The sequence below is a fragment of the Mauremys reevesii genome, unplaced genomic scaffold (assembly GCF_016161935.1).
Source record: "Mauremys reevesii isolate NIE-2019 unplaced genomic scaffold, ASM1616193v1 Contig114, whole genome shotgun sequence".
NCBI lineage: Eukaryota > Metazoa > Chordata > Testudines > Geoemydidae > Mauremys > Mauremys reevesii.
Genome location: NW_024100732.1, coordinates 90,291 through 113,524, shown reverse-complemented (window position 1 = coordinate 113,524; position 23,234 = coordinate 90,291). Strand labels below are relative to the sequence as shown.

The window sequence follows — 23,234 nt, the reverse complement described above, 5'->3', positions numbered from 1 at the left end:
GGTCTACCTAAAGCAGGCTGGTTGGCCACATGTTGCTTGCCACACCTCCTCATTTCCAGCCACTAACTGGGATTAAAAAAATGCTAAAAATCCCTAAAGCTTTTCCATGCAAGCGACTGAGGTAGTTCCCACACATTGTGCATGGGAGGGGCGCTCAAGCCATGAGACATCAGATGATAAAAATCATTTGAGAGAACCCCAGCTCCAGAGTGTGCTCCTCTCTGCTTAACTGCAGGCGTCACGTAGGACGCACACACTGGGGGCACAATGCGAGCTGAGCAGAGCAGACACTACCCCAGGGCTGCTGCCCCTGTTTTAGAGGGAGAGGAAGTTGGAGAGAAGCCCCTGGCTCCTTTACCTTCAGGCGGCTGATGAACCCAGGAATCGTAACCTTGCTCATTGCAGCCCCAAACTCCTGAAGTGCGTTGAGGGTGAGGTCCAAGTGGCTCTCAGCAGAGAGTGCAAGGATGGAAATGACTCCCTGTCACCCAAGAAAAATACTGGTTAGGATCTAACCCACGAGTCCCTTCCTTTCAGCTGAAGTGGTGTAAAGCGCGAGTCAGGCGTCAGACACATGGGCAGCGGGGGCTGAGTGAAACAGCAATGAAGAGGATATGAAGCGAAATGGCATCTGTCCCAGGCCAGCTCAGAGCTGAGCCCCACAGGAAGCATTCAGGGGTTACTTGGTAAAGTGGGGAGAGGGACAGAGTCCTCACCTGTCTCTCAGGGGCTTCCATATAATCTGTTGCTTTCAAAAATTGATGAAGCTGGGATTTAATGTGGCCCAGGTCCTGACAAACTGCTAAGGACGTTCCTAGCGCCTTATACAGGAAACTCTGAAAGAAAGAGACCGGCACTGAGATACCAGTAACAGAACGTGCCAGTCAGTACAGACCCAGCTCAGCAACACTCAGGAAAGAACAAGATAGCCAAGTCCAAGCACCCATACTGCAGAAACATCCCATCATCTAGCCCAGCCAGAGAACCAACAATGCAGCACAGACAAGCAGCCTGTCCAAGCAAATATTGGAAGGGCAGGGGGGCAAGAGAGCAGGGAACAAGTAAAAACAAATTTTATATGCAGAATAAAATATAAAGTAATGAAGCCTTGAGAGAAGCCTTATGCAGCCCCCCAATCAGAATTTCAAGGGAAATTAACTAGAAACTAAGCCTTAACAGAGAACAAACCTTTTCACGGGAGGGGCTGGTATAGCTGGCCATCTGCTGGTTCAACTCAAGGCTTATCTGGCTGCTCCAGGCACTGTCGTCTATCATCCCCAGAGATGTTCTTAGGAACTGAGTGTAAAAGAAGAGAGTTAAAGCAGATGGTTAATTGCAAGAATTTGGGGGTTGTTGTGGGGGTTTGTTTGTTTATTTGTTTGGTGTTTTTTTTTCTTCCTTGTTCTCTCTTGTAAACTTTCCAATATTCAGGTGTCATGGGAAGGTTATTTCCCTATTGAGAACTATAAACATCGACAACCCAGATTTCCTCTGCTGTCGTTCTTTAACCTTTGTGTGATGATTCCTCTCAGTCCCCAAACCCAGATGGACAGTGAATTGGAGAATGAGATGGAGCCAAGAAATCTGACCATTGAGGAGTGATTTTATAGTGGATGGAGGATGGGTCTAGTAAACTTTGAGCAAAGGGCCCTGGACTACGAAGGACCAGGCACCTTCTCTGAAGTGCTATGAACCCATTCTGCCACCTCCTGAGGGTCCCCAGGGTTGTGAGGTACCTCACTACCCCTGCCCTTAGCATGAGAAAACCTTCTCTGTGCCTGCCAGGTGTCAGCTCCTGACTCAGCCAGCCACAGGAAACACAAGCACGCCCTTCTCACCCCATCCAGGTTCCACTCTCCTTCTACAGATAAGCAATCGGTACAGTCCAACCGCCGAGCCCTCTCTGCAGCCCCACAACGTCCAGCCCCTGTTCCACTGGACACTCACAGAATTCATAGGTTTGCTACACATCACCTTACCAGTTTCACCTCAGCATCACCGCTCCATTTCACACACTTAGATACATTTATAGTGAAAACAAGCAGAGTTCAATTGACAAAGATCAGAGAGTTGGGAAGCAGCAAGTAAAATTAATGTAAACAAATGGTTACGTAAAAATAAAATCCTAACACACTTCTAGAGCTTGAACTTAGATAACCAAATATTCCCCTGTCTCACAAAGGATAGCTCCCCCAAATCTCTCTCCCAGCATGAAACACCCAGACCAAAGATCATCCTCCATTCATAAGACAAGGAGCTGTCAGTTCGTCCAATAGATGAAGGATACCTGGGGCCAGATACCTCTGGACCTCCAGATATAGTTCCACGCATCCATTGTCTTCATTTGAAAACAGGGTACCCCCTATTGTTTGCTTGTTTTTCTTGTATCAAATCTCCTCTGGAGACTTCACAATCACTTGATTAGAATTTTCCTCTGTTGATTAGCATCCACTGTGAATAATTACTCACAGGCAGATAAGCGTCTCCTGCCTGAAAGAAACTTGTTTATCACTTTCTGGTGAGCAGCCCCAACTCACAGACCTTAAAAGCATCAATTTCAGTATAGAACCATAGCACCTTATATATTATCCATCCAATCACTGTGCAATGCTTATGATGAGCCGTGTGACACAGGTATCCAGTAAAGGCTTTACATGACACCCTTTGATTATATAGAGATCAGATCCAGGAATCCTGGGACTAAAAGGTAATAATTGGAGATGTACCAATCTCCTAGAACTGGAAGGGACCTGGAAAGGTCATTGAGTCCAGCCCCCTGCCTTCACTAGCAGGACCAATTTTTGCCCCAGACTCCTAAGTGGCCCCCTCAAGGATTGAACTCACAACCCTGTGTTTAGCAGGCCATGCTCAAACCACTGAGCTATCCTTCCCCAATCCTGTAGCCTAAGTCAGTGGACACCCAAAGGACCAGGAGTCACACCCTCATCTCCCATTGAAGTCAGCCAGAGGTTAGTAACTTTCAGCACTTTGCTGTTTCAGGCCCTAATTTTGAACAGCAGCCAGGAAATCTCAGAAACCTCACAAGAAAACCTAATCTTAGTTGATTTTTTAGCCCAAAGAATTTCAAAGGAGGCTGGATCTGGAATGGGGAACTCCAGAGTGTAATCCAACCCCAAATGGAACTGCAAACCTTCTGGGGCGTATTTGTCACTAGGTCCCTTCCTTTCATTTTCAGCACTCGCCATCAAAGTGTTCCTTGTCTGGATTTACATGAGGCTGCAAAGAGCTCTTTCTGAGCAGAAAGGCTTCTCCCTGAGATACAGTCACCAAACCCTGTCTTGTCTCTTTTCCTTTTGGGGTTTCTCACAGCAAATTTTCTTTTGAGTGGCAAAGAGAAAAAAAGAATCCTTTCAATGTCCCCCAGTGGTGCATTAGCACCATGAGCATGCTAGTTTTCTGGTTATGTTGTGTGTTGTTCCCAGTGGTAGCAGAGTTATTTATAACTAGCGCTGGTTGAACAATGGTAAGTCCATTTCACAAAGCAAGTGGGAGTTTTTGTTTTCTTGATTTTCAACACACACATGAAAAGTGAAAGAAACAAAAATATTTTGCTTTTCAAAATAAAAATGACCATTATTCAATTCTTTGTTTTCCCCCTTTCCTTCCCTTTATCCCTCGTCCCCAGGCCTTTCCTCCCCTCTTCCACTTTGTGACTGAAAAGCCGGGCGGGGAGAGGAGGAGCAGGGGAAGAGACAAACAGGAAAGCAAATGAAAAAAACCCCAAAATCAACTTCAGTTAAAAAAACTGAACATTTTCCAGTTGGGTTGGGTTTTGTTTTGTTTTGTGTTAAAAAAAAAAATTTGAAAGTGTCCCATGAAAATAAAAAAGGCCAGTTTTCACTGAACAAAAGTTGCAAATGAAATGGTTTGACCAGCTCTGCTTAGAACGAATAGTTTATCATTAATATTTTCCCCAGCTGATACATTTGGAGGGGGGAGGGCTGTGACAATACAGCTGAAAGCCATCTTGTACCTGAAGCAGCATGTGCTCCCACTGCACGTGGTCCAGGAATTCTCTGTGTTTCCTATGAAGCAGGAGGCAAAACAATAATGTCAGCTAGGTTAGCAAGAAGAGTCGTCCCAGGAATCTCCTTTGCAATCAGTCCTTCGAAAACCCCTGCTCTGCCAAGCTGTAACATGCCTGCGCTTTCAAGGCTAAATGGGACCTACGCCAACGTTCTTTGTTGGACCCACAGAAAGTATCATGTTATGTACCCTGCTGGCATTTCTATTCAGGGTCAGTCAACCCACCAGGAGCGAGATGCTGAGCACTCCCAATTCCTTTTGACTTTAATGGGAGCTGAGGGTACTTAGCATCTCAGAAAACTGTTCAGCACATCAGAAGACTGGGTTTAATGTGAATACAAACTTTTCCTGCATAATAAAAGATTCTGGACTTGATCCTAACTTGATGTAAATCGGTGTAGCTTCATTGAAGTCAATGGAATTATACTGATTTACATCAGCTGAAATCTGGCCCCGTTTCTGAATGTCCAGCTCTAACCTACCCTTCTTTAATGTCGGCACAAGGCAGTACTGGGGACTCTGTACAGCAACAACTAGGAAGATACAGCTCATTTTTAAAATCTTTTTGACTATCAAACCCACTTGAACATTGTGGGGTCTGACCTTCATCAGAAACATATCGGGTTTGGGCTCCACGTAGGGTCTGTCATACTCCACAGAGACTACACTGGCACAACCACGTCATTGGAGTTCTGCTGGCATAACCCCATAGTGTAGATGCAGCTACACTGACTGAGGAGGTCAATAGATTCATACCACTGTAAAATTGCTGAAAGACATTATTAGGCCCATAATACCTAGAGTCTACATGGGCACCCACTTGGCCAACCTAGCTTTTATGGCTCAGGCTTCCTTACAGAAAGAAAAACTCTGGGTTTTTAATTGAATCACCCTTGAAAGTAAACATGGGGTTTAATTTTCAGAAACATTCAGTTTGCAAAATCAGACTATATATGGAACCCCAAAATATTTCACTAACCTCCAACTTCATGTGTAATTCACCTTCCCAAACATTAACCTAGCAAAGGTGTGGGGGGAACTGCTGTAAAATTTCCATTCAGCTGAAACCTTCCTGGCCTGATTCTGCCCGGATTGAATTGGCTTCAGTGGTTTAACTCTAGATTTAGCCCAGTGGTTCACAGTTATCCAGATGAAGGAAAAGTGAGGGCCTAGAAGCCCAATTTCAATTCCCCACTGTTCCCACATACTGCAACAGGAATGGCACACACGTGTCGATACGAAGCTGCATTTTCTGGCTTCCCTTCTATGCTCCATGGACCGCACTCCTCCTAACTAGCACTTTACCTTCAATGTACTGCAGCAGAGATGGGATCTTTACTCCCCACATCTCACCCACTGCTACATGGATATTTTGGTGCAGGGCCTGTAGTAACTGCAAGGCAGCACATCCGTGTCCTTCTCCTGCATAAGGGGACGAGGCTACTACCTGTCAGCGAGAGAGAAGAACAGGCTAAGTTTGGTCAGCACAATACCAGTGTGGTCCTGAAGGAGGGAATAGTTCAGACTCTCTCATTGTGGAGACCATACAACAGAGTTGTTGATTCTACTGCAGTGCCTTCCTGAAGAAGAAAGCATTCTAGCTAGTGCGAGGATGCAGAACCGTGCGTCTCAGGAGAGGGCAGAGACAGAGAGATCCAAATCATACACATTCCTCAGCCTGTCTACAAGCATCTAGCTAGAAAACCCATTTTATAGTTAACTGTCCCACTTCACATTCCACAGAAAACCTATTCTCATGGTCTACTCACCAGGAGTCGTGCCAGCAGCCCCTGGGGTGTAGGGAGTTTCACTAGGGAAAGAAAGAGAATATCATGAATTCTGCCAGACTTTCAGAGAGTCCTGCTGATGTTATTCACCTAGCCATTTCCAACGTGCCCACCAATGTTGAATGCAGCTGATCATAATTTGCATTTCCATAGTGCTTTCAGTCTGAGCTTCTCAAAATGCTTTACAGCCATGAATGAATTCCATCTCACAGCACCTCTAGGAGATTGCCATTAATTACTCCTTCATTTCACAAGTGGGAAGCTGAGAGAGAAAGATCAGGTGATTTCCCCAAGGTCACATCAGAATTTTGGTGGCAAGCTGGGAACAGAACCCACATTTCCTAGCTCCATCCCATGGCCATGTTGTAATCACAAGACCATCCCTCATTTTAGCCTTCTCATTGCAGATGAGAGAACTGGAGCAGACTGAACCTGTTCATTGCGTAGTGTGCCTGGAGAGAATAAATGAAAGAGTTTCTGTTATAAACCTGGTCCACCGTAGTCAAGGCAAGCAGCTTCTTCTCCTTCCTGCTGCTTTTTCTCAGCCAGCTCCCTAAGGCATCTGCAGAGAGTCTTCAAAGTACCAGTGTACTGAACTGGCACCACATATTCGAGAAGCCTTGGCCATAACACCTGCAGAGAAGAGCGAGACTGTTCAGTACGCAGCTATTTCCATCCCCCCACCTCCAATATCCTGCTGTCGGAATCCCTCCCTCTCATGTAGCTTGTAGCTTAGCCCCCTGGGGGACCTAAGGGGCAGTTGCACTCAGACAGTGGAAAGAATGAAGAGAAGATCTCTGCAACATGATTCCTTCCAGTTCAGTTGCTTTCTATCTTTTCTCTAATGTGAACCACTTACTCCATGATGAAGGGGTCACATCCCTGACATGAATCTGACATGCTGTTCCTCCATTATGCTGACTGTGCAAAAAGCTTCCTTGTGGGGAGGTACAAGGAAGATAAGGAAGAACGTCCCTATTTCAAGAAGCAGTAGCAACAGGTCACTTACTTGGGTCATTCCAGTGACCGAGGTGTCCAGACATTGCAGGATGTCAGTGCAAAGGGTTTGGATCGTGTTTTCTTCCGGAATAGCCTGGGTGAGAAGTGTGGTACCCTGCTGTGAGACAGCTCTATAGAACTTATTAGCTAGTAGCAAGACACTGGCTAGAGAATCAGTGTCCTTCTCTTACAAAGCCATCATGAACATTGACCTATGCCTGCTTTTATATTGCACTGGAAGTGCACAAACATCTGAAGGGAAGAGAATAATGGAAACTCTTAACTGGTGGGTCAGATCCCAGGCTTAGGAAAACCCTAAAGTGAAGGGAATGATTCTCTGAACACAAGAGTTTCCCCAACAGGGTTAATTTTCTTTAAATTTGAAAAACTGTTTCATCTTTTTATCTCTGAGGAAAAACATTCAGACTCTGCCCAGTGGAAATCAATATGCAGAACCAGGGGGATCCACTCTGTTTGTTCTGATGCCCCAACCAGCTTGGTCATTCTGGGTGTAGTGAGTGTGATTCTATCAACGGGCCTAATTCTGCTCTTACTTACACTGGACTAAATATTGATTGACTCTACTGATTTCAGTGTAAAGGAGAGCAAAACTGGCTCGAGGAGAAAAAGCAGCCTTCCTTAAGATGGGGGTGTGTGTGCGTGTGTGTGTGGAAAAAAGGCCCTTGGAGAGTATTGCCACAAGCTCCAACTTTGAAGAAAAGGGGCCAGGCAGAGCTAAGATCTTCAACAACTTACTGTAAAGTTGAACTGTTTATGTTAATACAGATCATGGATCCAATCATGGAGCACAAAGTGTCTGGAGCCTCTGGCTGTGTCCATGGATAGAAATACGGATTGAAGACATTTTTAAACTAGTACATGTAGATTAGAGCATGTAGTGAGGGAAATATGCAGCAAGCTTTTCCAGGCTCTTGACAGTCTGGGATGCAACCTGCATAACCTCGGTATTTTGCTGATAGTTTATGTTTGCTTCAACAGCCACGAATTGGTCACCATTATGTACTCTGGAGAGTCTATAGAAAACAAAGAGATGTGATTTCTTGTACAAGAACATTTCACTGAAAAATGGTGTTTTCAGAATTTTCAATGACTCATCAGAGGGTTGAGAACCTAGATGACTCTGTTAGATGTAAATACCCAGTGTGAGAGTCTGATCTGTTACACTAGTATAAATCCAGAGTAGCGCCACTAAAGTCAGTGGAGTTACCTTGACTTTACACCAATATAACTGATCAGATTCTGGCTCTAATCCTTCAGTCCAGTTGTCCTTGAGTCAAAACTCCCACTGAAGGCAAGGAGCAGTCAGCATGCAAGAATGGTAGGACCGAGTCTTAAGTGTTAAGAAGTCTCCTTACTAGTTTGCTGGTGGACACGCTGAACTCCGTGAAAACATGTGCTACCATATCCCAAGCTGCACAGTTCTCCACACTTTGTAAGCTGAGCAGCCTCTGGATGAAATGAAGAACTGCCTTCCTCACCTGCAAGGGCAGAGATGACACACATGAGTTATTGTTATCCCTTCTGCCTGAAATAGGAGATAGGATATGAGAGTCCTTATGCTTTTGATTTGATCTCCTTGGCTTATAAACATGGATCCATTTAACACAGTCAGGATAATGACATGCCTTCTCTAGTCTGCAGTCTCTCCTCTGGATCTGAATGAAAGCTCCACCCAGATGTCCATTCATCCCATATCATTGAAAAAAAATTGAAATATTTCACTGCTCCACACAATCTTACCGTAGCATTCTGATCACTGAAAGTGGATTTCACTGCCTTCACAATCAGACACTTTTTCGGTCTTGTCTCGGGCACTGAAAGATAAGGAGAGGTGTACAGTACTTCTTTGTTCCACACACTCACTTTCCACATTGGAATGAATCCCGGATTTCAAAAGGCCCTATTTAAGAGTAATACCAAGCTTCTCTCATACACAGAATCAATGGGGAAAACATAGGACCAGACTCTGGTCTGAGTTACACTAGTGTAAATCGAAAGTAATTCCAGTTCTATAAATAGTGCCATCATGCTGCCATGATGGAAATAGTATAAAAGAATTAGATAGACTGAGGTCAATCTGTGTTTAACACAGTCTAACAGAACTCAGAATCTAGTCTACAGTGTCTAATACTGACGATTATCGAGTCAGGGGTATTATTTTATTTTTGATTATCGTTAATGTGCATTAGCCCCAAGTCAACTTCTGTATCTGAAGTTGAAAAATACCAGGCTACATTCAGCTCTTAGTTGAACCTGTTGATTTCTGTGTGGCCATAGGGGGGTAACTTAGGGCAGCATTTTGCCCCTTAGTGGATATCCAGACCACTGGTGACTGTGTGTTATAGAGATTCTGTGCCCCATTTGCAGAGGTGATGAGTCTGTTACAGCCCTGCCGGGCCTACAGAGCCTTGGTTCTTTAGCTCAATCTATAGTAGCTCATGCTTTTAGCTCTGGATCAGGGCTGGCTTTAGGCCGATTCCCCTGATTCTCCTGAATTGGGCCCCGTGCCTGACAGGGCCCTGCACATAACTGGACCCCACGCCCAGTGACCTTTTAAATTTTTACTCACCCGGCAGCGCTATGGGTCTTCGGCGGCACTTCAGTGGCGGGTCCTTCACTCGCTCCGGGTCTTCGGCAGCACGTGAAGGACCCGCTGCTGAAGTTCCACCGAAGACTCAGAGCGAGTGAAGGACCCGCCGCCGAAGTGCAGCCGAAGTCTCAGGGCACCGCCCGGTGAGTACAAGCCCCACAAATCAGGCCCGCACTTCCTAAAGCCGGCCCTGCCTGGGCGTCCCCAACTCAACCCTCAGCATGTCGGCCAAGAGGGCAACTGGCACAGTTGCTCCTGTGTTACTTACAGTCAGCACCAACAATAGCTCTGAGCAGATTCAGAGATGCCACACGAACAGCCTCATTCTCAATCTCCAGCTGCGAGTGCAGAAAGGCTATCAGATCATCAGGAGAAGAACGGGCTGCAAGGCAAGAAATCACGTCCTCGCTGATGACAGAACTCTTATTGTTACCATACCTTACAAAGGTAAGGAAGTTACAAGGAAACTACTGTGTAACTCAGAGTTTCTTCCCTTACCTAGTTGAACTACACAATGGACCAGCTCTGTGTGATTTTCCATGCTGAGCGGCTTAGCTTGAGAACAGATCTGTGGGAAGAAGGAAATGGTCAAAGAAAAACTAATCAGAAGCAATTGAAAAGAAAATGTTCAATTAATTTCTAAGCTTCCACTTCCTACTTGTCCAACTAGAGGTCTGAACCCCAGGTGGATGGTACTGAATGCACAGCAAGAATCAAACACAATGTCCAATACATTAGATGAGAGAAGCTAGAGTGTTTTGAACGGCAGAGCTCATCGAATCAAGACACAGCCACAGTGTTTACTGTACAACTCTGACTCCCCCTGATAAACGGCTTATGGTAAAATTGCTTTACAAACTGAGCTGGATATTAGCCAAGAAAGTGAGACCACTACCTGCTTACTCTTGAGCCTGCAGAAATCAGTAAGGCATGAGGCAGTCCCCAGGCTCTGCACTATCATTTCATAGATTTGGATTGTTAATATGCTTCAGATCTGCTGTGCCTAAGCTCAAGGGATCCAAGCAAAACCACCCCTCACCTGGTTATGCAGAGCACTGCAGATGGCTTGAAACTTCCCGTCAGGGAGAGGGATCTTATATTCACCAGAGACCTCCAAGAGCTGGCTCAGACTCTGCAACAGAGGGTGAAAGTCAGATGGTGGCACACACAGGAGCAATATGTAGTGACTGAAGCAGATTCAGGGGATTCATGGATTCCAAGGCCGAAACGGATTATTGCCATCATCTAGTCTGACCTCCGGTATAACACAGGCCACAGACCTTGCCCAGAATAATTCCCAGAGCAGAGCTTTTAGAAAAACATCCCAATCTCTATTTAAAAACTGTCAGTGAGGGAGAATCTGCCTTGGCCCTTGGTAAATGGTTGTAATGGTTAATTATCTCACCATTAAAAATGGACACCACATTTCCAGTCTGAATGTGTCTTGCTTCAGTTTCTAGCCACTGGATCAAGTTACCCCTTTCTCTGCTAGACTGAAGAGCCCGTTATAAAACATGACTCCCTCATGTAAGATATTATAGACTGTCATGAAGTCACCTGTCACAGGATAGGTCCACCCCGTCAGGGTGGTACCAGGTTGTGGAGGAAATGAAGTAGATCTCGGGCGGCCCAGCTGGCCTAGTCTCCTTAGCCACCGCAGCAGTCCTGACTCCTATGGCAGCATAGCCTAATGGTTGGGATCAGCGCAGCAGCCCTTCAGTGAGGTTCCACGGCCAAACAGCCTGAGTCTGTAGGGCTCCCCTTCTAGGTATAGCAGTGCGGCCTAGTGGCCAAAGTCAATGGAACCACCCTTGGCAGCAGAGCAATGCGGCCTAGTGGCCAGAGTCATTAGAACCACCTTTTGCAGGAGGGAAGTGTTGCCTAGTGGCCAGCCCTTCTCCACTGGGTCCTACGTATTCCACAGGTCCCAGGCCAGGGCCCTGTCTTGCCGCAGGGGTATCTGCCACCAAATCAGCGGGGATCCTTCCAAAACACACCAAGTCAAAGCCCAGTGCCTCAACTGGATCAATGCTTAGTCTACCTAGGATACTTTCCACTCAGGAATTCTGTGGTCTCTCCTCCATCTCTGGCATTGGGCGGCTGGGGGTCGGTTGCAGCCACAGTCTGGCTGATCTCTGAATCCTGGAGCACTGGCAGTCTCTCTGCAGGAGCCTCCAATGCACCCAGGGCCGGCGCTTCCATTTAGGCGAGCTAGGCAGTCGCCTAGGGCGCCAGGATTTGGGGGGGGGGGCGGCATTTTGCCTGGAGGGCGGCAGGTGGTTCCGGTGGACCTCCTGCAGATGTGCCTGTGGAGGGTCCGCTGGTCCAGCGGCTCTCGTGGAGCATCCGCAGGCACGCCTGCGGCAGGTCCACCGGAGCCGTGGGACGGACCCTCCGCAGGAACGCCTGCGGGAGGTCCACGGAGCCGCGGGACCGGCGGCAAAATGGGTAGAGCCGGCCCTGCGCCTAGGGTGCCAAAAACCCTGGCACTGCTCCTGAATGCACCTCTGCTCTCTTCGGCAGCCATCCCAGACTGAGCTGAGTGGCTCTCTTTAATATCCTGGTTCCAGCTGAAGCATGCCCAGCAGAGATGAGGGGCCATGGCCTCCTTAACCCATAAAGTATGATTATCCCGTGTTGAACCAATGTTGGGTAGCTAAACCCAATCACACACCCTTTTACTTTCTGTTTGTTAAACTAAATAGATTGAGTTCCTTGATTCTACCACTGTAAGGCATGTTTTCTAATCCATTAATCACTGTGGCTCTTCTCTCAATCTCCTCTCCAATTTATCAACACCCTTTTTGAGTTGTGGGCACTAGAACTGGACACCGTATTCCAACAGTAGTCACACAAGTGCCAGATTTAGAGGTAAAATAACCACTGTACTCCTCCTAGAGATTCCCTTTATGCTTTTCAGTTTTTTTGGCCACAGCATGAGCTCATGTTCAGCTGATTGTGGTGATCATGATGAACAATCTTTTTCAGAGTCACTGCTTCCCAGGACAGCATCCCCCATCATGTATGTATGGCCTAAATTCTTTGTGCCTAGATGCTCACATTTACATTCAGCCATATTTAAATGCACCTTTGTTTGCACCCAGTTTACCAAGTGATCTAGATCTCTGTGAATCTGTCCTCGCCATTTTTACCACTTCCCAATTTTTATCTCATCTCCCAACTTTATCAGAGATGTTTTTATGTCCTCTGCCAGGTTATTGATAAAAGGTGACAATCGAATTCTCCTTTGCTGCTTCAAGCTTCCAGAATGTCTCTGATGCCATCTACAGATTTTACTATATTGAAGCAGTTCTGTAGTGCTCTGATGCTATCAAACAAGTCCATCATGCGTTGGTTCCCTCCAAATCATGGGTATTTCAACCCCAAAAGTGACCACATACTGTACCAGAAAGCTTCAACCAACAGAGATGGTGAGTAAATATCACTACCAAGAAGTTATAGCTGTCTCGTGAGTTCATTTACAACAGTGTAGCCGCACTGAAGACAGAATATGGCCCGTTAATTCTTGCTCATGTGGTACTCAGGGTAGATGAAATAGAGAGAGAAGGGGAGTGAGACAATATCTTTAATTAGATTATCTCACCCACCTTGGCGCTGTTGGGACCAACATGGCTACAACAACACTGCATAGAACGGGAGGTGAAATAGACAGGCAATGCTTTTAGATCCATCTAGTTACATAATCCAAAGCAATCACCCTCAAGCCTCCTTAGTATTAATTTTCAGCCATTGACCATTGGCTTGGTACTGACCAGAGACAACATATGGCAGACCATGCTCTGAGGAGCTTATGAACTAAAAGAGAGACGCAGAGTTGACAGGATGTACTGGGAAATCATGAGGGAGGATCTTGTTGGGGAGGGGGGCAGGTGTTTTGTTTTTTATTTCCTTATCATCCTCCCCAGGAAACAGAGGATGCTTTTCATAAGAGGCATTTACCTACAAATCTTCTTGCCTGGCTCACCATGTGTATAAACCCAGAACTCGTGTGGATATTTATTTTCTAACAAGTCACTGTCTCAACCAGGAAACCCCACTGGCAGCAAATTCCTTGTGCAGTTCATACATGCACACACATAGACAGTTACCTTAAGGAGTGGTACCTCACCTTGGTGACGTGAAAAACATCAGTGTTTTCATTATATTGCTCAAGGAGCCATGAGAGGTGTTCAAATATCTGATCTTGATACTCCTCTTTGTGTAGCAGGAGGCTCATCATGGGACCAAGGGCTTTGATGATAGCCTGCTTGAGCTGCATAGATGAGACACAGAATTTATGTTCCTACTAATTCATTCAGTATCATCCAATGGGCACACCTTTTCTACTTCCAATGCCTGCAACTTCCCTTGTTCCACTGTAGGAATGGGCCTATCTCAATATTTCCTGGTAAAGAACCGGGACTCGTAGGGTTGGTTTCAGGATTATATCCTAATGCACCTCACAACTATACCAGGTAAAATATTCCCCAGATTAGTATGCATTCTAGGCCAACTCATCCCTGCTGGAACTCCACTGGGGCTGAATGGAGGAATTAATTTAAGCCACTATCCCATGTTTATCTGCACGTTAGGTGCATAAAACTAGAATCCATGTACACTGCGTACTGACAGAATTTCCATGATGTGGTGACATTATAAATGTTTGGGTTTTAGATGTTTTACATGACACTCTGTTCCATCCAAAAGGACCTACCACTAAATGCCATCATCACAATGAGTGTCAGACACATAGAATTTAACGTTACAATTTCTGCTAAAGGTTTAGAGAACCAGCAATTCTCACCTCCGGCTCCTCACAGGTCAGCCAGTTGCTGGTCACATGAGTGTAGACGGAAGAAAATGATTGCAGAGTCGCAATTGGCCCACTTTGGGGAATGAGCACTTTTCCCAGTTAGCCAAAAAGAGACGTACTGCCCTTGACCATTGTTCCAGAACTGCATGGACGGAGAGAAGACAGGCAATGTGAAAAGGACACATTAGTAACGAGGAGAAGTTGCTTTATCCATGAAGACACCCAGGCCAAAAGTTTACTACAATTCCATGGCAGCTACTGCTCTGTTCAGGACTAGACGCTGAAATCCAACATCAATTTTGAGCTATTTCTCTTCCCCCCATTCCGTGTCTTGTTTCTCAAAAGGCTTTTTAATTTGCAGATCTCTCAATCTTTTTTCAATTACCAGCATCTGAAGACAATTTTTCTCCCTTCCTTGTTACCTCTTAATTAGAGCTGCTTGAAAAAACAGTTTAAATTAAATTACAAATCTTTACTGATGGTGATTTTTTCTTTCAAAATTGCAAAGTTTAAAAATCATTTCTATTTTTCAAAAATCAAAAAAAATCCAGCCACCTCTTTAGATACTCAGAAACACTGGATGCACACTTCCTGATCAGACTTGTCACTGACATTTTTCACATTTGTTTTTCATCAAATTTGGGGGAAAAATTATGGAAAATATAATTAAAAATCAAAATATTTCAGCAAGCTCTCCTCTGAACGACTCGTGTCCTCTGCAGTTATTGTTTATTTAACTCTAACACTGGATGATTTTATCTCGAGTTACAGTTTGTCTGAAAGATGTTCAGTGCCCCTAACTGCCATTGGCTTTACTGGGATTTGAAGGTAGTGGGGAGCACTTTGCCCTAAAGGTAGGTGTATCTAGTGTCCTTGCTAAGAAGAATTAGGGCCCAATCCTGTTGTCTATGAAGTCGATGGCAAAATTCCCATTTACCTCAAAGGCACAGGATTAACCCCTTACTGAGCATCACCTGAAAAGCAAAGGAAGAGAGAAGTGGAGAGGAAGAGAAGACAGAGAAAGAGGGTGAAAGGAGATGATGATAAAGAAACTAAGAGGAGAGAATGGGTGAAGGAGTGGGAAATGGGATTTTTAAATGTACAGTATTGAAATCTGTTCCCTTCACCTCCTCCCCCAGGAGACTGCCGGCAGATGGGCAGCTTCAGCCTTTGTGTCTGTTTATTTTAAATTATATCCATGAGTCATAAAGGGCTTGAACTTACAAATGCTCAGTGCCTCCTGCAAAGTACAGAGCACTCTCAACTTCACTGAGTGCTGCGGGAGCCAAGGAACGCACCACCTGGTGCAATCCAGGGCAGGGAGCACAGTTCAGGGCATGTTTGCAAACTTGGTCAGTCACTCCAATCTGTACCAAGACTCCCTAAATATCCATTTGGGGCACCTGCTGGCACTTACCACCGCAAAATGCTTGTCTCAGCCTGCCGTCCTTGACGAACTCCAGCATGGAGAACATGGTGTTCAGGGTCACTCACAAAAGGGATACACTTACGTGCTGCAGAAGAGAAGGAAGATAGATAATCGGCTGCTCTCTGCCTTCTTAGAACACACTTAGAAACACTGAGGGCAGGATACTATGGGCTCCTGGGTCATTTTGCGCTGCGTAAGCAGAGCAGACTGGCTTTAAAGGAGCCATTGAAAGCCAGTGGGGGATTCACCCTGAAGAGAGGAATCCTGCACCAGTGCACAGCTGTGCCCGATGCTCAACTCACTCCCAGCATAAGGAGAGAGCACTGGGGCCGGATGGGAAGTGGGGTGGAGAAGAGCTCCACTAGACCTGATCTTCCACTCATTCCCATCCTTAAGGAACTTCAGTTGGGGCAGAAGTTAGAGCTTCCACTGCCGTCTGGACAGCTCATGATCTGGAAGCCAGAACTAGCAAGAGCAGTGAATCCTTTGTCTCTCCACACACGCACGCACACACTCAAGCAGAGCTCTGTTTAGCTGCAACATTTTTAGGTAGAGAGAGTAATCCTGTCCTTAAATGAAAGACGATAACTTTGAAACAAAAGATGGAAGTTACCATACCATAGGCTGATGACAGGTTGGCCAGCGTAACTAAAATAAACTCTTCAGGCAGCTTCGGTGGTTTCAGATGACAGTGTAGCTCATACATGACATGATCAAAATAGCAGCTTGCCAGAGTCACTAACGTGTTGCTAGCTGCCACTTTTACTTCATTTGTTGCTTCCTACAAAAAAAACAAACAAAACAAAAAAAAAGAGAAAGACTGAAGTAACTGAAGCCGGTTGCACTAGCCAGAGTTGTTTATATGAGTCAAGATCTTATTTCTGTGCATAAGTTCCGAATGAACTCACCCAACTTTCTGCGGATACAGTCATTAGTCATAAATATTCATTGAGTCGTTTGGCTAAACAATTTTCAGCCTTCGAGTTGCTTGCAAGCTGCTTAGTTAGACTATTCATTATTAGCTCCTTGTGGGTGGATGACTGGTCACCTTAGTCACGTGATATTTTGCCCTGCCCTGCCCTGCCCTGCCCTGAGGAGGTAGTGAGACACAGACAGCTTCAAGATATTCAGAGAGCTTTCCTGGAATAAACTGTCCCCCAAAAGGAGGCTGACTTCCTTTGGAACAAGAGAGAGATTTTTCCATGGGTTTTCCTGCTGCCAAACTAGATTCTAAATCCAATGCTGCTGCTTTTGGAGATAGCTCAGATTCTGTCTGTCTTAGAGCTTTATACTGCCACTTATCCCTATAGTATCAGAGCGCCTCCCACATAACATCAGTATCAATAATGAAATCCCTAGTAGACTTTGGGAAAGACGTGCTCCTTAAGAAACCACAGGCCTGTCTCCGTGTCTGAGATCATGTGTCTCGGGTCCTGATCCTGCAAAGCACTTAAGCACATGTGTAACTTTCACATGTGAGTTTTCCCATCTTATGCATGTGCACAAGTGCTGTCTAGGACCTGGGCTTTGGTCTGGAGGAAGGTGTGGGCCTCTAACAGAAGAATACATTTTCATTTCAGTATATAGTTTACCCCCCCCCCCCCAAAAGAGAGTTTTAATTAGTTAAAGCTTTGGATCCTTTGATTAGTAGCTCAGGAGAACTAACTTACCTGAGTCTCTCTCATCTGGTCTGAGGCTAGGCTTACAATGTTTTTCACTAGCCTTATCTCTAGGCCCCCGGTGTCCTGCTGTAATACCTCCTCCAGGATATAGTAGATGGCTACTCTGTTTTGCTGGGGACAAACCAGAAAAGAGAAAAAAAAATTCGGAAAAGTTTTTCTTGATGACCACACAGTAATTTGACAAATAAGCCCCTGCCCTAAAGAGCTTCCAATCCAAACATGAAATTATTAGCCTAAGTCTTATCATAACAGAGCAGGTCTGTGGCCAGGAAGAGAATCCATATCTCCTGAGTCATTATCCAGAGTCCTATCCCCTAGGCCACACTGACTCCTCAGCCAGCATGCTCACACAACTACTCCATTGACTTAATTGGTGTAAAACATGCCATGCCCTCCATAATCACCATATTAGCAGCACTTCAGAAGCGGCCAAACAATTGACATATTTTAATCTTCCTGCAGAGAAAAAAGCCAGAAGAAGCCTCCTTCACTGCCCCCTTCTCGAGTTTCATTTATTGAAAACAAACAATAAAAAGGAGCCCCTTGCCCTTGCTCTAGTCATTCCAGACAGAATTGGTAAATGTGTAATTACAAAATACCCAACTCCCGCAGTAAGTCCTCAACAGCTCCTAGCAGAAATTAGCTCAGCAGTTAGATCTACATTGACAGTCGCACAGTTAAAGGTGTCTTTTATGAGGCCCTTCAGTGTAGAAATTCACAGATGATACTAAATATGGGGGAGTTTAGTATCAGCTGGGACAGAAAAAAAATAAAGAGGGACACAGAGAAATTAAAAACCTGAGCAGAGAACAAGATTCCTTTCAGAAAACTGCAAACTAGCACATCTGGAAAGGATGTAACTGACATAATGGGAGGGAGAAAAGTGGGAAGCAACAAGTGCCCTGGGGGTGACAGTGAAAAACCAAGTCAACGTGTATATGCAAGGGGTGACGGCTACCACAAAGAGCCATGTGGGTTGGGTCTTTTCCACACAGGGATCATGGCACAAAGCAGGAAGATGACAGTTCCTCTCTGTTCATCTAAGGTGTGACTGCATCTGGATTATTGCATTTTCTAGCACCACATTCCCAGAGAGAGCAACAAACTGGAAGTAATTCATGGGAGAGCAAAAAAAGAATGCAGGGGGGTGGCAGAACTGACTTCTGAATAGAGCCCTGCAACCTGACCCAAATCCTATGGGACCTGACTACAGGCATCAGGGTCAGGTTGGATGAAAAAACAACTGGCTTTTGGGCTCAGGTCAGGTCGGCTCTCCTCCTTTAGCCCATGGGATCGGCACAACAGGGGGCAGTGTCAGAGGATGAAGCCATCGATGCACATCGTTGCCGCTGCGCCGGCTCCATGAGCAGGATGCAGTGGCAATATCTGGCTTGGGGGGAAGGGTTGGGACCAGGATGGAAAATGATTCAACCCTCTCAAGGTGAGGTGAGTGGGCTTGGGGCCAGTTCAGGTTGGGCTTCAAAACTGGGCCTGAGCAGACCTCTACTTCTGAAGACAGACTGAAAGAACCGGTTGTTCCAGGACAAACGGTTCTAAAAAGCTTTTAAATTTAACAAAGGCTAGGGCAGCTGTCCACCCGGCCCGGCCCCAACTCACCTCACTCTCTCCCCTGAATGCTCCACCCTCCTTCTCCTCCCCTTCCCCTGCTTCCCGCGAATCAAATGTTCGCGGGAAGCCTGAAAAATGCAGCAGGCAGGTAAGCTGGGCGCGGGGGGGACGGTGTGTGCATGGCCCAGTCCTGCTCCCCCTGGCCCTGGCCGAGCGCCCCAGCCAAGCACCACCGGCTGGGGCTGGTCCCGGCTGAGCGGCTCGGACCCGGCCCACCTGGGGACCCGCAGCTCCGGCCTGGCCCGGGGAGTCGGGCACCGGCCCGGCCTCCCAGCCCGGCCGAGCGGCCCGGCGGCCACCCGGCCCTGGCCCCCGCGCTGGCCGAGCAGCCCCCGTGCCCGGCCCGGCTGGCCCGCGGCCCCTGGCGCCAGCCCGGCGCCCTGGCCCAGCCGGGAGCGGCTCGGCCCTGGCGCCCGGCCAAGCGGCCCGGCCCGGCCCAGGCTGGGAGCGGCCCGGCGGCGGCGGCCGGCTGAGCAGCCCGGCCAGCCAGCGGCCAGCCGGCCGCCGAGGAGTCAGGCCCGGCCAGTCGGGCGCCAGCCCGGCCCCGGCTGCCGGCCCGGCCCGCAAGTCGGGCCCCACGGCTCTGGCCCGGTGCTGGCTGAGCGGCTCCGGCGGCCCGGCAAGTCGGGCCCGCAGCCCGCCCCGGTGCCGGCCGAGCGGCCCGGCCCGGGAGTCGGGCCCTACGGCACTGGTCGAGGTCCCGGCAGAGCGGACCCGGACCCAGGCAGTGTGGTAAGGGGGCAGGCAGGCAGTGTTCGGTGTGTTGTGGGGGGGGGGGTCAGGGTGGTCAGAGGGCAGAGAACAGGGGGATTGAATGGGGACAAGGGTCCCGGGGGGCAGTCAGGAAGGAGCAGGGGTTGGATGAGGTGGCAGGGGCAGTCAGGGACAGAGAGAAGGGGTAGTTGGATGGGGCAGGGGTCCCAGGGGGCCATCAAGAATAAGAGGAGAGATTGGATGGGGCTGCAAGGGGCAGTCAGAGGACAGGGATGGGTCAGGGGTCCCAGGGGGGTGTCAAGGAACATGGGGGGTTGGATGGGGCATGACCCCCGGGGGGGCACGACCCCCTCATGAGGTGAGGAGGAGGGAACCGGTTGTTAATATTTTGGCAGCTCATCACTGCATTTAGGTAAAAGTAGGAGTAATGGGATTAAACTAAAAAAAGACATACAATTTAGACTTTAATAACAGGAAAAATGCCTCACCTGTGAGACGGGTCTATAAGGTTATGACATAGTCTTCCTAGGAAAATAGCAGAAGTTCAGTCATTAGGGGCTTTTAAAATTAGTTTGGCCAAACCAGTGGGAAATGGCCATTTGGAATGGTTCTGCATTCACAGGGACATGGACTGGATGATCCAATAGATCTTTACCATCTCTGTCTCCTGGGAGTCTCTATATCTAGGTGACCTGCATGCCAAGGTCATAAAACCCTTTGGAATGTTCAGAGCCAATCAGATCTCTCGATTGGCTAAACATTCCATTGGTGCTGCTTGAAAAGGAGGCTTCTGCAAACTGCAATCAGAACACACAGCTCCACTGGGGAGAAGCTCCTTCCATTCATTTTTAAATGTCAGGAGGATTTGTTTAATTGAAAATTGTCACTGATAATTTATGAATACATAAGCACTATGTAATACAAGTAGCTCTGGATTAGGCAATAATTGTATTCTTTAAAACCAAAAGAGATTCATCATTAATCAAGTAATTCAAATAATTAAAGTACTAGGAGGCCAAGACAAGCAGTTCGGTTCTGCTCATAAGGGTTAGTGGGGGAGGACAGACTGGGGCAGGGGCTGAATGGGAGTGGAGACCCAGTGTTACAGGGGGGAGGGAGGTTCAGAACCACATAGTGATGGGGGAGGAGGTGCAGAGCTACACAGGGACAGGGGATGGTTGGGTGGGGCATAGAGCCACATTGGGATGGGGAGTGGGTATCTGAGTGGGGGTGTGCAGGAACACATGGAGGCAGGGGCAGATGCCTTACTGAATGGGAGAGGTTAGGAGTCAGCCAGGGTCTGCATGGGGAGAGCTCCCTAACAATTCCTCCCCGCCCCTCCCAAAAAAACTGTTCCACACCTTTCCCATCCATACCCAGCAACCCTCCAAGTTCACACCCAGGCTCCTTCCCAGCAATTCACCTCCCTCTCCCTCAGCTCCTCCATTACCCCTGACTCCACCAAGCCATGAGGGGTGCAAGAAATATGGCTCTGTAGTGAGTTGAAGTGAATTGTTACTCAGAGTTCTGTATTAATATGCATAGTAAGGAATCTATTTGTCAAAAAAGATTTCCTCAATCCTTTTTGTTGTCTATTGATACAGACATACTTGCTGACAGGGATTTTGAAATAAATAATTTGAAATGGTGCAATTATATTGTATATTTGCAGAAATGTTAAAATACTGTGCGCATCATTTTTATTTTTTTGTTGCAGAATCCGCCCCCCCCGGAAAATATATAGATAAGGTCCCTTCAGTGCTATAATCTCAATCTTTCTTATGATGACATAAGTGTTGGTTAGGAATAAGAGCAGGGAGTCAGTTCACTTGGGTTTTATACACATTCTTTTACTAACTTGCTAAGTGGTGTTGAGCAAGTAACTGAATTCCCTGTGACACAAATCATCTGTAAATGGGGATCATGCTTACCATTCTCACAAGGGTGCTGTGAGTCTTAATTCACTAGTGTTAGGTAAGTGCTTTGAGATTTTTGGATGAAGATGCTAAAGAAGGGCAAAGTATTATTGGAAGAGATTACTGCAGGTCCTATAGTGTACTTTTACTATATACAACCCATGTACTCCACTGTGTGAAAACGGACAATGCTCTTTTTATAGAGCATTATATCAGCCTGATCTGTAATAACAGCATTTTGCATGATGAGGATAGAAGGGTGAATACTGATTACGCTGCTGGTGCACCAGGCCAAGTTCTATACTGAATCACTCCCATGCATTCCCCCAGGAAGTCAGGCAGAATTTGGTGTGGACACATGGAAAGCAGATTTAATTTCATGAAACTGCCCTACCTTATCCTGTTGCAATTTCTCCAGCAGAACTCTCACAACACTAGCCAGCTTGGTCTTAGCTATAGAGGCAATCCTGAGGGCAATTCTGTCCTTATCTTGGTCATCCATGTGTGCCAGGAGGGAAACAACCTCATTATAAACACCTGAAATTTAATAAAAGGATTTGGCTGGTTACCACTGATAGTAGAATTGGTGCTGGCCTCTTTAATTCACTATCCAGTAAAGATTCTGCAGGTGCCCAAACACTGTGAGGAGAAGACGACCTGGGAATCATGTAAATCCTCTTCCTTCCGCCTGATGACCAGGTTTGTGTGCTGAAGGACCCAGTGTGTTTGGGAGGAAATCATAATGAAGAAAATTTGCTCCTTTCAAGTAGATCCCCATGTAAAATAATCTTCCTTTCCCTCTTTACTATCAATTGATGAGGTTTGATAGCATACAGAATAATAATTTATGGCCCAAATTTTCAAAACTGGGTGCCTAAACTTAAGCACCTAAATCCATATTAAGGCACCTACACCCTGATTCAGCATCCTAATCACATGCTTAACTCTAAGCCAACAAAGAGACCTAAAGTTAAGCACATGCTTTAAGAGTTTTGCTTAGTCAGACCTCCCCCATAACATTCAATAGAAACTCAGATTCTCAGGAAAGTTTCCAGGTCCAGAGGCTGTAGGCCAAGTCCTCAACCGGTGTAAATCAACACAGCTACAAGGAAGACAACAGAGCAACACTGGTTTACAGCAGCTGAGGTTCTGGTCATACAAATGGAGAACATTACAACTAATCTATCTGTATGCCTAGGCTTTCTGAATGTGTGTGTGAATAGACTGGATCTAGAAAATACAATGCTGACCCTTACCTCTCTCAGTTACCTCCTGTTCACTCACAAGATTATTCATGTTTTAGTCTTTTTTCACCACTTCCTCCAGTCCTTTCTCCAAAGAGCTCCTGTCCTGGTAGGCAGTTGGCCTCTCAGTCTGTCATGGCCAGGATAGCCAGTTCAGATTATGCAAGCACTATTATGACATCAGTGTGACTGTAGCATACCTCACAATCTGCTGCTGACCAGGTATGTGCTGTAATTACATGGACAAGATCCTCAAAGGTATTTAGGCTCCTAACTCACACTGAAATCAGTAGCTTTTAGGAACCTAAATACATTTCAATATCTGGACCCATACATGTAAGCAGTTCAATAGATGGCTACATT

General features: G+C 46.6%; 1 protein-coding gene and 1 long non-coding RNA gene across 5 annotated transcripts; both read right to left on the bottom strand.

Annotated features, from left to right (window-relative positions):
• Nucleotides 1-418: 418 nt before the first annotated feature.
• On the bottom strand, nucleotides 419-1,250 carry LOC120392770. The gene is made up of 3 exons (XR_005591783.1): nucleotides 1,189-1,250; nucleotides 717-836; nucleotides 419-481 (listed from the first exon to the last, which is right to left on the bottom strand). It is a non-coding gene; the product is annotated as an uncharacterized LOC120392770 (long non-coding RNA).
• Nucleotides 1,251-5,124: 3,874 nt separating this feature from the next.
• LOC120392767 (maestro heat-like repeat-containing protein family member 2B) lies at nucleotides 5,125-23,021 on the bottom strand. 4 transcript variants are annotated; one of them, XM_039517501.1, is made up of 16 exons: nucleotides 22,884-23,021; nucleotides 22,022-22,164; nucleotides 17,357-17,479; nucleotides 16,305-16,467; nucleotides 15,769-15,771; nucleotides 14,249-14,399; nucleotides 13,574-13,717; nucleotides 10,484-10,576; nucleotides 9,943-10,012; nucleotides 9,713-9,826; nucleotides 8,595-8,668; nucleotides 8,210-8,332; nucleotides 6,844-6,927; nucleotides 6,323-6,467; nucleotides 5,817-5,857; nucleotides 5,125-5,494 (listed from the first exon to the last, which is right to left on the bottom strand). In XM_039517501.1, the coding sequence occupies exons 7-16, from the start codon at nucleotides 13,682-13,684 to the stop codon at nucleotides 5,312-5,314; spliced, it is 1,038 nt and encodes a 345-aa protein (XP_039373435.1). In that variant the 5' UTR covers nucleotides 13,685-13,717; nucleotides 14,249-14,399; nucleotides 15,769-15,771; nucleotides 16,305-16,467; nucleotides 17,357-17,479; nucleotides 22,022-22,164; nucleotides 22,884-23,021; the 3' UTR covers nucleotides 5,125-5,311. The 4 variants fall into 4 exon arrangements, with proteins under 4 accessions (XP_039373435.1, XP_039373437.1, XP_039373436.1 ...); XM_039517503.1 differs by lacking the exons at nucleotides 17,357-17,479; nucleotides 22,022-22,164; nucleotides 22,884-23,021 and adding an exon at nucleotides 16,595-16,756; XM_039517502.1 differs by lacking the exons at nucleotides 15,769-15,771; nucleotides 16,305-16,467; nucleotides 17,357-17,479; nucleotides 22,022-22,164; nucleotides 22,884-23,021 and adding an exon at nucleotides 15,675-15,749.
• Nucleotides 23,022-23,234: the final 213 nt, after the last annotated feature.

Bases quoted from the DNA above. Each gene is read 5' to 3' on its own strand.
- LOC120392767 (XM_039517501.1), bottom strand. From the start codon at position 13,684: ATGATGAGCCTCCTGCTACACAAAGAGGAGTATCAAGATCAGATATTT. The intron at 6,928-8,209 runs GTAAGGAGACTT...CTTCTCACCCAG, and splicing joins GCGTGTCCACCAGCAAACTA to GCTATTCCGGAAGAAAACAC. The intron at 5,858-6,322 runs GTTTATAACAGA...TTCTTTCCCTAG, and splicing joins CCTTGACTACGGTGGACCAG to TGAAACTCCCTACACCCCAG.